General features: G+C 45.5%; 2 protein-coding genes across 4 annotated transcripts in view; one reads left to right on the top strand and one right to left on the bottom strand.

Annotated features, from left to right (window-relative positions):
• orc3 (origin recognition complex, subunit 3) overlaps positions 1-10,864 on the bottom strand; it is a 35,815-nt gene extending 24,951 nt beyond the window's left edge. For 2 of the 3 annotated variants that reach the window (XM_007905074.2, XM_007905075.2), the window contains exons 1-3: positions 10,758-10,864; positions 2,041-2,095; positions 1,012-1,109 (exon numbers count right to left, since the gene is read on the bottom strand). In XM_007905074.2, the coding sequence (XP_007903265.1) occupies positions 1,012-1,109; positions 2,041-2,095; positions 10,758-10,796 (192 nt within the window). In that variant the 5' untranslated portion in view covers positions 10,797-10,864. Of the gene's footprint in view, positions 1-1,011; positions 1,110-2,040; positions 2,097-10,757 lie in introns of all 3 variants that reach the window. The other variant, XM_042333525.1, reaches the window with a different exon arrangement.
• Positions 10,865-10,988: 124 nt separating this feature from the next.
• Positions 10,989-13,774, top strand: part of rars2 (arginyl-tRNA synthetase 2, mitochondrial) — a 38,550-nt gene continuing 35,764 nt past the window's right edge. The window contains exon 1 of the mRNA XM_042332887.1: positions 10,989-11,145. Within this exon, the coding sequence (XP_042188821.1) occupies positions 11,110-11,145 (36 nt within the window). The 5' untranslated portion in view covers positions 10,989-11,109. The remainder of the gene's footprint in view (positions 11,146-13,774) is intronic.

Genomic DNA, 13,774 nt, shown 5'->3' with positions numbered 1-13,774 from the left:
TTGCTCCCTCAATTGGCTCATTCAAAGGCACATCTCAAGACTCTTCAACTGTGCCTTCGGCCACCCTCTTACCCATACCCTCCTACCCCTACCCTCCTACCCCTACCCTCCATTCCTCCTGATCCAACCCTCGACTGTCCAGCGCTTTGGGATGTCCTCCCGATGTGAAAGGCGCTATATAAATAAAATTTGTTGTTGTTGATCAAGCCCCAAGTCGGGCTTTGAGCTTACAGCACAGGCTGACACTCCAGCACAGTACTGGAGGTGTCAATTTTCAAGTGTGATATCAAACCAAGGTTCCATCTGGCTGTTCAGATGGACATTAAAGATTCAATGGCACTATTCAGAAGGAAAAGGAAGAAGTTTCTCTCTGTGCCTTGGCCAACAGATAAATTGGCCATTCACTTCATGGTTGTTTGTGGGATTCTGTGCGCACAAATAACTGCTGCGTTTGCCCACAAAACACTCATTACACTCATAAGTCATTACTTGTGAAGTATTTTGAGATTCACCAATGTGATAAGAATCTAAAAATGCAAGTTCTATTTCAGGGTTTCTCCCTTCAAAATAGTTAAGATTATGTGTATCCAACAGCTCAGTTCAAAAATGAAACATCTCTTCCTCCTCTGAAGAAGAACAAAGTCAAAAAAAACATACAAACTACTGTTAAAATGACTTGATTAATTGGCACTGAATTTTGTAGAGAGCAAAACTAGCAGCTTTGAACCATACTGAAATATTGATATGCTAAGGTTACATGTAATCCACAGTGACACTGTGCGGAATGTACTGATGCAGAATTACAGTAAAGAAAGTGGAAATCTGGGGGAGGTGAAATGATGTTCATGTAGAAAAGAGCAATTTTCTGATGATTGCTATCAATTAATTGATTCCCACAATGATACAATGACATCTGCCCCATGTGATAAGGCTCTAATAGCGAATGCAACTATTATTATTATTATTAATGCACACTTCAAACCTCAGCCAGAAGGCTACAGCATTACTTACCTCAATCTCCTCTTTTGTCTGTTGCCATAGTGACTCATAGGTAGCAAATCGCACCCTGACGTTCTCTGAAACAGCTTTGCCTTTATTAAAAAACTCAGCTGTATAACGTAGAAAGGAGAATGGTTTCAATGAGACTAAAGATTGGCAGTATTAGATATCTGAGAGAATGAATAAGCAAGTTATTAATCACATGAACTTTTCAGCCAACACAAGCTCCATTAGGGCTTGGGGGGAAAATGGAAGGTTTACATTTACGTCTCATCGTGACGCTACCTCTGACTTTGAATTGCAAGGTGCCTTCTTTTGGCAGCACAAGTGCACGTGGCTTGCTTCAGGCTGTATCAGAGTTTACCCTACATTCACCTAGTGGTAGATTTAGACTCATGGCAGTTTTTAATAACTCATTGCTGCTTCAAGGATCCACTATGTAAGCTGCAATGGCCTTTTTAAACTCAAAAAGCCCAGGCTCATCCATCTCGATAAACTGAGGGCAAGGGAGACGCGAAAGAATGGAATCATTAAAAAAAGTAGAAAGGTAATCAGGTTTTTATTGGTAAATTGATTATTGGCATCAGTCCTGCCAAATGTAACAAAGACTAATATTATATTTGGATCTTATGAGTTCTGTAGGATTGCAAAGGTGTTTTTGTCTCTGCTTTCTTTAGTCCCAAAGGTCACCCTTCAGCAAAGATTCAAGACTTTGCCAAACAAGTGAAGAATTAAGACTTCTTTTAATGGTTAGCGCCAAGAAAATTGAGCCACCCTGAATAAAATACCTCTACGTGTTACTTAAGACCCTTCGGTATGTTTCTTTCTTCTTTCATTTAAAAACGTTTTTATGGCTAGTTTTGAAATGAAAAGTTAAGATGCTTACGGCAGCATAATAGATAAGCATACAAACTTCCACGCCTACCCTCTCTCCAACCCTACTCGGCTTCCACTCCATAAAGCATTTTGAGAGGTTAGAGGTACTGTACAACTTCAAATTGCTGTAAACATTTGGAATAAATTAGACCAGAAGACACTAACCTGTTAAAGTAGGCGCTCTCTTTTTGGATCCTTTTGGCTTGAAAACAAAGCAGCCCTGCAGAGTGAAAGGAAGACAGTTTGTGACTGGAGTACAGTGTTACAATTGCTGGCAGAAGAGGCCTGTTTTTTTTTAGCAAGTTGACTGATCTCAGGCTTCAATAACAAAGGATATAATTGAGAGCACTTGGAACAACCTGTGTCCTGGGCTCACAATGTCTTCCACTGAAACATTCCACAAGTAAAAGAAATGTACGCAATGCAAGCGGTGTGAAGCTATATGGGTCTGGCAATAGATCTGGTGTACAAGTGACCTGAAGAGCTTCAGGTTTCTTTTCCGAGCCAGTGGTATTTTTGTGCAATTTCTATCAAGTATACATACCAGCATAGACTTTCCTGAACAAACAGAATTAAGCCACCCAAACCACTGTTACAATACGAACATTTTGATAAAATAATACTCTGGCATTAAAACCAACCCTATGGAAATACAGGCCTGTTTAAAGCTAAAGGACAGCACAAATTATCGCACGTTTACAGTCACATAAAATCACATCACAAACAGAACATTCAATACTCTGAACGCAATCCCAAATCCCACCAGTTTATATTTTTATTTCCACAATTTGTCATCGATTTTATAATTATTTTTATTTGAATATTTCTAGAATGCCATATCTCCTGGTACTTTATTTTCCTTTCCCTTCTGTTTGGTCAGCTGGGTGTCTGACACATGCGGAAACCCATCACTATGCTTCAGAGTATCCAAACCAAACTGAGAATTCCATGCGTCCCAGACACATAGAAATTCCTGATAGATTGTTGGAATGGAATGCACTCTCTCCCTGGAGGGACACATCCTGCTTACCTAATTCAAGAGTGTTAGGTGCTGGTTGGCAAAGCCAAGGCTTGGGGACTGGAGTGTGCATTGGGGTACTGCTGGACTCTAAAACCACATAGCTTGCCATTGATATCACTATCCAGCAAGCTTGTCCAGCTAGGACCACCCAACCTGTTAGGGGTTAGCTTGCAGGATTAGCGGGAGCGGAGTGGGAAGAGTCCCAGCTCCCAGTGACTGGCCTGCCCTTCCAAATCACTGCACAGATCTGGAAGCTGGTCATTTTAGTAATGGATCGAGTTGTTACAATTAGCTTTCTCGCCAGTCACTGGCATGTGCACTGAATGGGATCCACATCTTATTTCTGTTATAATGAATCAGCGCTGCACTGTACAACTTTTGAATGATTATTTTGCTTAGGCATTTTCAAATCATGTATTCCTTTTAACTAAATTTGATGTGTTCAGCTTTATTCTATGTTCACCTTCAAAATAGTCATTACACTTTACAGTATATCCTGTCAAGCACTTTGATGACCCATTGAAGTGAAAACCACTATAACAATTGTAAGGATTATTGATTATTGTTAGTGACAAATTAAAATCTGCAAATGCTTAGAAATCTAAAATAACCACGAAAATATACAGAAAGTTCATTTGCATTATTAAGCTTTTTTTTCTTTCCAATTAACCTTTTGTGCATTTTCTACATTTTTCTGTTTATATTTATGCATCATATTATCTTTATGCTGCACAAACAACTTGCATTTATATAGTGCCCTTCCCATGGGGTAGTGTCTCAGAGCGCTTAACAGAGGCAGAGTTTGATTCTGAGCTAGAGGGAGGGAGGAGGGTGACCGTAAGCACAGTCGAAGAGGAAGGTTTTGAGGCGTGATCTGGAAACGTGGAAGGAGAAGGCAAGGCCGAGGAATTGAGGGAGAGAGTTCCAAGAGTGCTTCCACTGTTTTGTTCCTCACCATATCTTACCAAGAAATAATGAGGATTATACAAAGCAAGCAGACCTTTACACTGTACATATATCTTTATTTCTGGATATTTCTGAAGACAGCTTGGATCCTGCACACTTTCCCTCATTGAAAAGTCAGATTTATCCACTTGACATACAACTAGATAAGACAGCAGTTAAAGGATAGTCAAACCTTATCACACAGTTCTAGTTGTAATGACTGCATTCATCAATAGCTTTATTTTATTACTTGAAGCAATAGATGTTTCCCTGACCAGAAAAATGCACTGATAAATGCACTTTAACTGGTTTATGAGGATTTACGATTATGGCTACAAATCGTTTTTCCTTCCCTAATTAGATACAATAGAAGTAAACCTACTTAAGACACACAACAGATTTTTCAGGTCAAATAAGACTGGATCCAAGTGTATGTCTTTCAGTCTGGCTCGAATGGGTCTGAGTTCAGGTCACATTCTAAGCAAGAATTGTGCTCAGAATCTGGGCTAATATTCTTTAACGTATTCCTGGATGTCTTGACTTTTGCATGAAAGTAAGGCTGTTTGTGGGACACTACTGCACGCAAATTCGCTGCTGAGTTCACTTACAAATGAATAATCACTACACTCTGTAAAGGAACTCTAAAACACTTCTGCCATGTTTTGATGAGTTAAGGTGCTATATCAAATGCAAGGATTATGAATAGCAAGCCCACCCCCAGCCTCCATCTGCCTGTCCATGCAATCTCATGGCACGATTTTGAAGAGAAGGGAAGGTGTTTCAGTATCCTGTTGCTTTATTGAAATTCATCAAAACAAAATGGATAAATTTGTGATTCATGAGATCAGTCTGGATGGAGAAGACCATCTGATCTCAACCTTCCAGATTATGCTTTCAGATGCTGGATTTCCTTGAATCCAAAATCAAGGGAATCCGCTCCGCGGTCACTCCCCCTCCAACTTCCACCCACCCCCCGAACCCCTTCCCTCCCACACTCCGACTCCTACCCATCCTCCCCTCCACACCTTCGAACCCGTTTCCCCACCCTCTGTCACCAACTTCATCCTGTCCCTGAAATCCACCACCTGCTCCCTTGACTCCATCCCCACTCCACTCCTTATCTCAGCTCCCCCTCCTTGCCCCACTTCTCACAGACATCATCAACCTGTCCCTCTCCTCTGTTCCTATTCCCCTAAAAACTGCCACCATCACTCCCACTTTGAAAACACCCTCCCTTGATGCGTCGCAGTTATCAAGCTACCGGCCCATCTCCAACCTCCCCTTCCTGTCCAAGGCCCTTGGTTGTCGCTTCCCAGCTGCACTCTTTCCTCTCCACCCATTCATTATTCAAACCCCTTCAGTCGGGTTTCCGTGCTGCCCATAGCACAGAAACTGCCCTGGTCAAGGTCACCAATGACATCCTGACCATCTGTGACCAGGGCTCCCTCTGCCTCCTCGTCCTCCTCGTCCTATCGGCCGCATTCAATACGGTCGACCACGCTATCCTCCTCCACCGCTTGTCCTCCCACCTCAACCTTCAAGGCCCTGTCCTTGAGTGGTTTAGGTCGTACCTCTCCCACCGTCTTCATTTTGTTTCCACAAATGGCTTCTCCTCCACCCCCCGCACTGTCTCGTGCGGTGTCCCTCAAGGCTCTGTCCTCGGTCCCCTCCTCTTCACCCTCTATATGCTCCCCCTCAGTGACATCATCCGCAGACAAGGGGCTAACTTCCACATGTATGCGGATGACACCCAACTCTACCTTTCCTCCTCTACCCTCAACTCCACGACCACCGATGTCCTGACAGCCTTCCTGTCTGACATCGAGTGCTGGACGAGAGACAACTTTCTTCAGCTCAACGTAGAGTCCTGTACCTCAATGGTTAGAGCACTCACTTTGCAAGTGAGAGACCTGGGTTCAATTCCAGGCAGGGCGAAACCTTGGGCAAGTTTCCTTACTCCACACGCCTAATAATAATCCCTCCAAAACCAAAAACAATAATAAATTGGTCATTTTCAATCTACGACTGTTTGTGGGACATTGCTGTGTGCAATTGGCTGCCGCGTTCGCCCACAAATATATAGTCAATTCACTTTACAGTGTGTTCTGTGAAGCGCTTTGGGATGTCCTCCCGACATGAAAAGCGCGATATCAAATGCAAAGATTATTATTATTATTATAACGTGCGGAAAACTGAGGCCCTCCTGATTTGCTCGCGTCAGCGCCTCCGCACCTCAGGCGCCGACACCATCAGCATCCAAGGCTGCACTCTCCACCTCTCAAAGCCGTCAGGAACCTCGGGGTTCTGTTCGACCCTGAGCTGTCCTTTCTCCCTCATACCCTCATATTCTCCCACAACTGGCACCGTCTTCCATCACCTCCGAAACATCGCCAGACTACGGCACTACCTCACCCCTCACGCTGCTGAAACCCTGGTCCACGCCTTTGTCACCTCAAGGCTGGACTATGGGAACTCTCTCCTCGCCGGCCTTCCCGCCACCTCCCTCCACAAGCTGCAGGTCATTCAGAACTCTGCAGCTCGTGTACTGTCCCGCACCAGGCTTCGGGTCCACATCACTCCTACCCTCGCTCGCCTCCACTGGCTCCCCATCCCCCAGAGGATTGAATTCAAGATCCTCATCCTCACCTACAAGGCCATTCACGGCCTCGCTCCCTCCTACCTCTCCGACCTACTATCCCCCTACCTACCTGCCCGTACCCTCCGTTCCTCCGGCTCCGGTCTGCTCCACGTCCCCCGCCCCAACCGCCCTACCATCGGTGGCCGGGCCTTCAGCCTCTCAGCCCCGAGGCTCTGGAACTCTATCCCCCAATGCCTTCGCCGCCTCCTCCCTTTCCTCCTTCAAGGCCGATCTCAAAACCTTTCTCTTTGACTGTGCCTTCAGCTCCCCTCTCGACTCTCTTCCCCCTTCTCACTCCCTCCCTTCCCTCCCCTCACCCTGACCAATTCCCCCTCCTCGCTCCCTCCCTCCCCTCACCCTGACCATTTCCCCTCTGCTCGGGTCCCGACCCAACTGTCCAGCGCCTTGGGATGTCCTCCCGACGTGAAAGGCGCTCTATAAATGAAATCTTGTTGTTGTTTCAACTTAATGAAGTTTGTGGGACTTTATTAGCAGCTATGTACGCCTGCATATCACTTTAAAATAATTCAGTGTTGTAAGCAGCAATGATATACTTTGACCTAATAAGGTTCTACCTGTATACCAATTGCAAGTACTGAATAGTTTATTTATTTCACATCCAATCTGACTAGGACGATCTGCAAATCAGACCTTATAGTTCATACAAGGTCGACCGAAGTTACTGAATCACATTCGTCGTGGTGAGTCCTATTTTCTACGACTAGGCCCGGAAGCAGCTTAGCCCAGCACAATTGATGATCTATCAAAAGCTACTTAAAATAAAATACACTGGACTGAATTTTCATGTAAACAATCCAGGCCCTGATTTTCCAATCTCGCACCTCTTTCCCAATCTACATCACCCAGGACTTTAGCCTCTCTACTAAGTCTCTGAGTGCCTGCCTTCAATAAGCCTTGTCTAAAGCCCCAGGCGTGCTTGTCCTAGACCGACAGACAGACAGCTACATATAGCTACACCCGCGCGCGCCTTGCCGCCCTCACCCAGCCGCCCGCACATACGTGCAGCTACACACACACACACGCAGCCACTCACGTCTATGACCTACTCCCCAACTCCCCCTCACAACCCATCTCCTACCCATTCTTTCTACCCTCCATCCATCCATGATCCACTTTGCCTTTCCCACCTACACAACATCGCCCGGCTCCGCCACTGTCTCACACCGCAGGCCACCGAAACCCTCATACACGCATTCATAACATTGAGGCTTGACTATGCAAACTCCCTGCTTGTCGGCCTCCCCAACTCCCCCCTCCAGAACTCTGCAGCCGTGTCCTCTCCCGCACTAGGCTCCGTGACCCTATCAGCCCCATCCTCGCCCAACTCCACTGGCTTCCCATCACACAGAGGTTACAGTTCAAGATCCTGGTCCTCACTTTCAAAGCCCTCCATGGCCTTGCTCCCCCTTATCTGTACGACCTCCTAACCCCCTACCATCTTACCCATTCCTCCGCTCAGTGGGCTCTGACCTGATTCACGACCCCCGCCTCGCTCACCCCCCAATGGCGGGCGGGCCTACAGCCACTCTGCTCCCGCCCTCTGGAACTCCATCCTGAAGTGCCTCCACCTTGCCCCCTCCCTTGCCTCCTTCGAGACCCTTCTCAAGACCCTCATCTTCAACCGTGCTTTCGATCACCTTGTTTAACCCCTGATCTCCACCCTCCCCAATCCAGACCCCCAGCTCGGGTCTGAAACACTGACTATCCAGCGCATTAGGACATCCAAGTAATTTTGCTGCTGTTGTTGTAGCTACACGCACACGCGACTTAACTATGTACGTACATGCGCGCCCGCAGCTAAATAGACAAACGTAGCTAGACCAACAGATGTAACAAGACAAACAGACAGACACAGACAGCTAGACAGACACACACACACACATAGACAGACACACATATTATGTGGTAGCGTGGCTCAGTGGTAGCAATTTCACCTGAGTCAGAAGGTTGTGGTTCAATAATAATAATCCTTGCATTTGATATGGCGCCTTATCACAGCTTTGAGGCATCTCAAAGCACTTCACAGAGCATATCGTAAAGTGAAACAAAGACCAATTTTATTTGCGGGATTGTTGGCCAGGACACTGGGAGAAACTCCCTTCTCTTTTTGAATCGTGCCATGGGATCTTTAACATGCACCTGAACAGGCAGATGGGATCTGAGTTTAACATGGATTGAATGACCAAATTATTATTATATTTATCTTTTTTTGAAGAGATTATTACACCCAGAAAAGCAATCCGTCAATTGACTAACAACTGGGTTCCTCCTTAATACTGGGTAAACTGAAGCATAGGAGTAACGAGACTTGCCCAACCTTTCGCCCTGCCCAGGGATCGAACCCAGGTCCTTTCGCTTGCGAGGTGCGTGCTCTAACCACTAAACTACAGGAATCCAGTCAAATCCAACCTCAAACTTAAAATCACATAGTCTAAGCTGACACTCCAATGAAGTGTTGGGATGAGCTACACTGTCAGAGGTGCCTTCCTTCGGATGAGATGTTAAACTCAGATCCACTCTGCCTGTTCAGGTGGATGTTAAAGATCCCATGGTACTATTCAAAAAGAGTTTCTCCCAGTGCCCTGGCCAACAATCCCAGAATTAAAATTGGTCTAGGCTCAACTGCACAAACACCCCCAACTACTCCCTCCACAGGCTGCAGATCATCCAGAACTCTGCAGCCCGTGTCCTCTCCCGCACCAGGTTCCGCGAACATATCACCCCCATCCTCGCCCGGCTCCACTGGCTTCCCATCACAGTGTACACAGTTCAAGACCCTGATCCTTACCTTCAAAGCCTTTCATGGCTTGCTCCTCCCAACCTGTGACCTCCTAACCCCCTACCAACCTGTCTGCTCAGCAGGCTCTGGCCTGCTTCACATCCGCCACCTTGCCCACTCCACTATTGGCAGGCGGGCCTTCAGCCTCTCTGCCCCCGCCCTCTGGAACTCCATCCGACAGTCTCTCTGCCTCGCCCCCTCCCTTGCCTGCTTGAAAATCCACCTCAAGACCCTTCTCTTCGACCGTGCCTTCGGTCACCCTCATATTCCTAACCTCCCTGCTCGCCACTGCTCCTGATCCCAATCACCAGCTCGGATGCGGATCCCTGACTGTCCAGCATCTTAGGACATCCTCCTGCCGTGAAAGGCGCTGTGTAAATGTAATTTGTTGTTGTTGTCACTCAATCCATTGCTGTTTGTGGCACATTGCTATGTGCAACTGGCTGCTGCAATTCGCCACAAAATACACAATCCCAAACCACTTTACAGTAAATCCTGTGAAGTGTTTTGAGATGTCTCATTGATTTATTAAGGCGCTCTATCAAATGCAAGGATTATTACATGGATGTGTGTGTGTCTGTCACATGTAATAATCCTTGCATTTGATATAGTGCCTTAATAAATCGATGAGACATCTCAAAACACTTCACAGGATTTACTGTATGCACACATACACACACATACATACAGACACACTCACACACACATACAGATAAACACACACACAGACAGACACAAACACACATACAGACACACACACAGACACACACACACAGACACACACACACACAGACACACAGACACACACACACACACACACAGACAGACACACACACACACAGACAGACACACACACACACAGACACACACACACAGACACTCACACAGACACACACACATACACAGACAGACACACAGACACTCACACAGACACACACACATACACAGACAGACACCCACACACACACAGACACTCACACACACACACACACACATACACAGACACACACAGACACTCACACAGACACACACACACACAGACACACACACACACACACAGACACCCACACACACAGACACTCACACACACACACACATACACAGACACACACAGACACTCACACAGACACACACACACACAGACACACACACACACACACAGACACTCACACACACACACACATACACAGACACACACAGACACTCACACAGACACACACACACACAGACACACACACACACACACAGACACTCACACACACACACACATACACAGACACACACAGACACCCACACAGACACACACACATACACAGGCAGACACACAGACACACAGACACACACACACAGACAGACACACACAGACACACACACATACACAGACAGACACACAGACACAGACAGACACATACACAGACACACACACATACACAGACAGACACACACACAGACACAGACACACACACACAGAGCAGTACCGTGGACACAGAGGAAGTGGACACAGAGGAAGTGGCCATTGTCTCTCCGTTCCATTGGAACCTCCCGCCTCACGTTCTGTTCCGGAACGCGCAGCGAAGCGGCCCCGCCCCCTGACCGCGGGGCTCAGCCAATCGACGGTGAGGAGAGCGGCAATGGGTTGGTTGATTGGCCGAGGCTCCCGGCGGGCGGGCGGGAGGTCAGGGGTCAGCGCGGGGGGGGGGGGAGGGGGCAGTCAGGGCTCCGCGGGGCTGAGGCTGAGGCTGAGCTGAGGCTCAGGGCGGGAGGTGTTGGTGTCGGTGTCGGAGCTGCTGTGGCCGCGCGGGCGGACCGGGGCCCACGTTATGCCCTGTTATGGCTTGTCTTTTCCGAAGGTCGATAGCAACTCAGGTAAATACTGTGCACCGATGTCAGTCAGTCAGACAGACAGACAGACAGACTCAGCTCAGCTCTGCTTGACCTTCAGTTGCTCGGGCTGCAGACCTGCGGGGGGTGGGGGGGCACTGACTGCACTGACAGGGAGTCAGGGGGTCACAGGGAGCATTCAGCTTAAAGGGACCTCACGTCAGCACAGTGTGTGTGTGTGTGTGTCTGTCCCTTGTGGGTTGCAATCAGGTTATGAGTTTTTTTATAGTATTATTGTTATTATTATTCTAATTATATATAAATCCCACACGTACAATGTGATGTTTAGTGTCTGCAAAGTGAATGTTGTAACGGTTTGGGTCACTGTCTGTCTGACACGTGAGCAAAACCCAACACAGTGCCTAAAGGGTATCCCAACCAAACGGTTCCCTGCGTCCCACCAGCGCATGGAAACATACATTTGAAATGTATTTTTATAATTATGTGTTCGCCTATAATTATCCCTGGAGCGACGCGTCCTGTTTACCTAATTCTGGAATGCTTTAGGTGCAGATTGACAAGAGCCAAGGCTTGGGGACTTGGGGACCCCAAAGTGTGCGTTGGGGGTACTGCCGGAGTCTAACCCGCTAAATCCGCACAGTTTGCCATTGGGAGCACTGCCTGACAAGCCTTCCTGCTGATTATCAGCTGCAACACCCTATCCATTTGGGTTTGGCTTACAGTGTTAACAGGAGCTGAGCGGGGTGAGTCCCTGCCCCAGGGACTGGTCTGCCCTTCCAAGTCCTGCCAACGAGGCAGCGTGGCTGTGCAGACCCACCTGGCTCAGGAACTGGACTACCGAGACCATCACAGACGATTGACTCAATTCTGACATTCTGTTGCCAAACATGTCACCTTGGAGCCAGTTCACTTCCAAGGAGACCATCTTACCTCCTCCCCGAGGCAGATCCATAAATAGAAGCATAAAAATATTTGTAGTTGTGCGTCGGAGTAATTCAAGAAGTATTCTCTGAAATCATTTATTATTGACTGCGATTGATAAAATTAATACTGTAATATGATGTTAATGGCACTGTGAATATATTGTATTGGATGACACTCGCCGAGTTGATTAAAATGACATTGTTTTCCTTTGATCTATAAAATGAAAGTTTGCCAACAAATGGGCATGTCATGCAATCTTTATAATTTTATGAAAGCCCTGTTGTCTGTAAGCAAAGTATCCATTTCTAAAATAATTATAGTAAGTATTGTAAATAAAATCCTGAGCATAAAGTGAAGCTAAATTCAGGTCTTGCCAATCCATCAGTGTACTGTGAATTAGACTGTACCTTTGAATAAACACACAAATCTAGATGCATCTAGATACTCAACAATCTGATACTTTTTGTAAATTTTCAAAAAAACCTCATAACATCATGGAACCAACTCGTCTAATGGAATGGATAAAGTTTGTATCTATTCCATTAACTTTTCGTTCATTTATTTTTTCCCAACTGTACATACAATATCACCGCAAGGTTAATTGAATAATTTAAATTAGTAATTCCGCACTCCTACTCATTCTAACATTAGTTGAGGATGCTTTTTATGGGCCTTGGACTCTTTGCTACGTTTCTCAGCATTAGCAAATACTGGGAATTAACACCTGACTGTTTTGAATGGAATGGTTAACAGTTGCATAAATGAAAGGGATCTGAGACAGACAGGAAAAGGACGTGCAAATGAGGCAAGCAGCAAATCAATAACGCTATACATGTGAACGCTAGGATGTTAATAGAACCATTCCAGTCCATTTTTCCAGCCAGCTGTGGCCCTTATTAATAAATATACTTCGGGTAGAGCACACAGAAATATAGGAAAATACATTGTCAAAATTTTGTCAAGCTAAAAATGGAAATGTTTTTAAAATGGGGACAAAGACTATAATTAAAAAAAAGTTTGAACATATGTATAAGATGCCATTTTTGAATTAAAATAAACTGCTGACAATAATTGAAAAATGCCTGAACGCAAAGCATTACGTTCACGTTCTAATGAAAACTTTTTGAGAAAAAAAACACATTTGCTTTAGAATAAGGCATAGTCTTTTAGTTTGAAGTTTCTCTTCCAAGAGAGAGTACATAGACACCACACAAACTAGTGGGAAGGCTGTTTTCTTCCCAAAATAAACATCTAGTCAGACTGCTATATACAAGTATACTAGCTTGCAGGACTCAGGTCAGATTTTCCTACTTGGATCGGTAACTGCCCGAGGAAACCACATTGCTACTAAGAGCATTGTTTGACTGAGCCATAACTGGAATACTGCATTCTAATCTTGAAGGCTCTCACTTAGTTTCCAGATTTTATTTTAGGTTTCAAATGTATTAAGACAATTGTTTGAAATATGAATTATAGCAGTTATGAAGTATTAATTGTGACTCTTACTAAAGCATCTGTTGATATGTGGATAGAGGAGAGAGTGAATAGTATAACTGACATATTGCTGACAAAGATATAGTCAATGCAAAGTAAAAATCGGATGAAGTGTTTTGAGTCAATTCAACAACGTGTTAAAGCGCTATATCAAATACAAGGTGTATTATGATTGTTCTATTTTTTTCTGGATATTATAAAGTGATTTCTAACCTATGGGATGTTTAATTTGGCC

This window comes from Callorhinchus milii, unplaced genomic scaffold (assembly GCF_018977255.1).
Source record: "Callorhinchus milii isolate IMCB2004 unplaced genomic scaffold, IMCB_Cmil_1.0 Scaffold3, whole genome shotgun sequence".
NCBI lineage: Eukaryota > Metazoa > Chordata > Chondrichthyes > Chimaeriformes > Callorhinchidae > Callorhinchus > Callorhinchus milii.
This window is presented reverse-complemented; position numbering and strand designations above follow the sequence as displayed.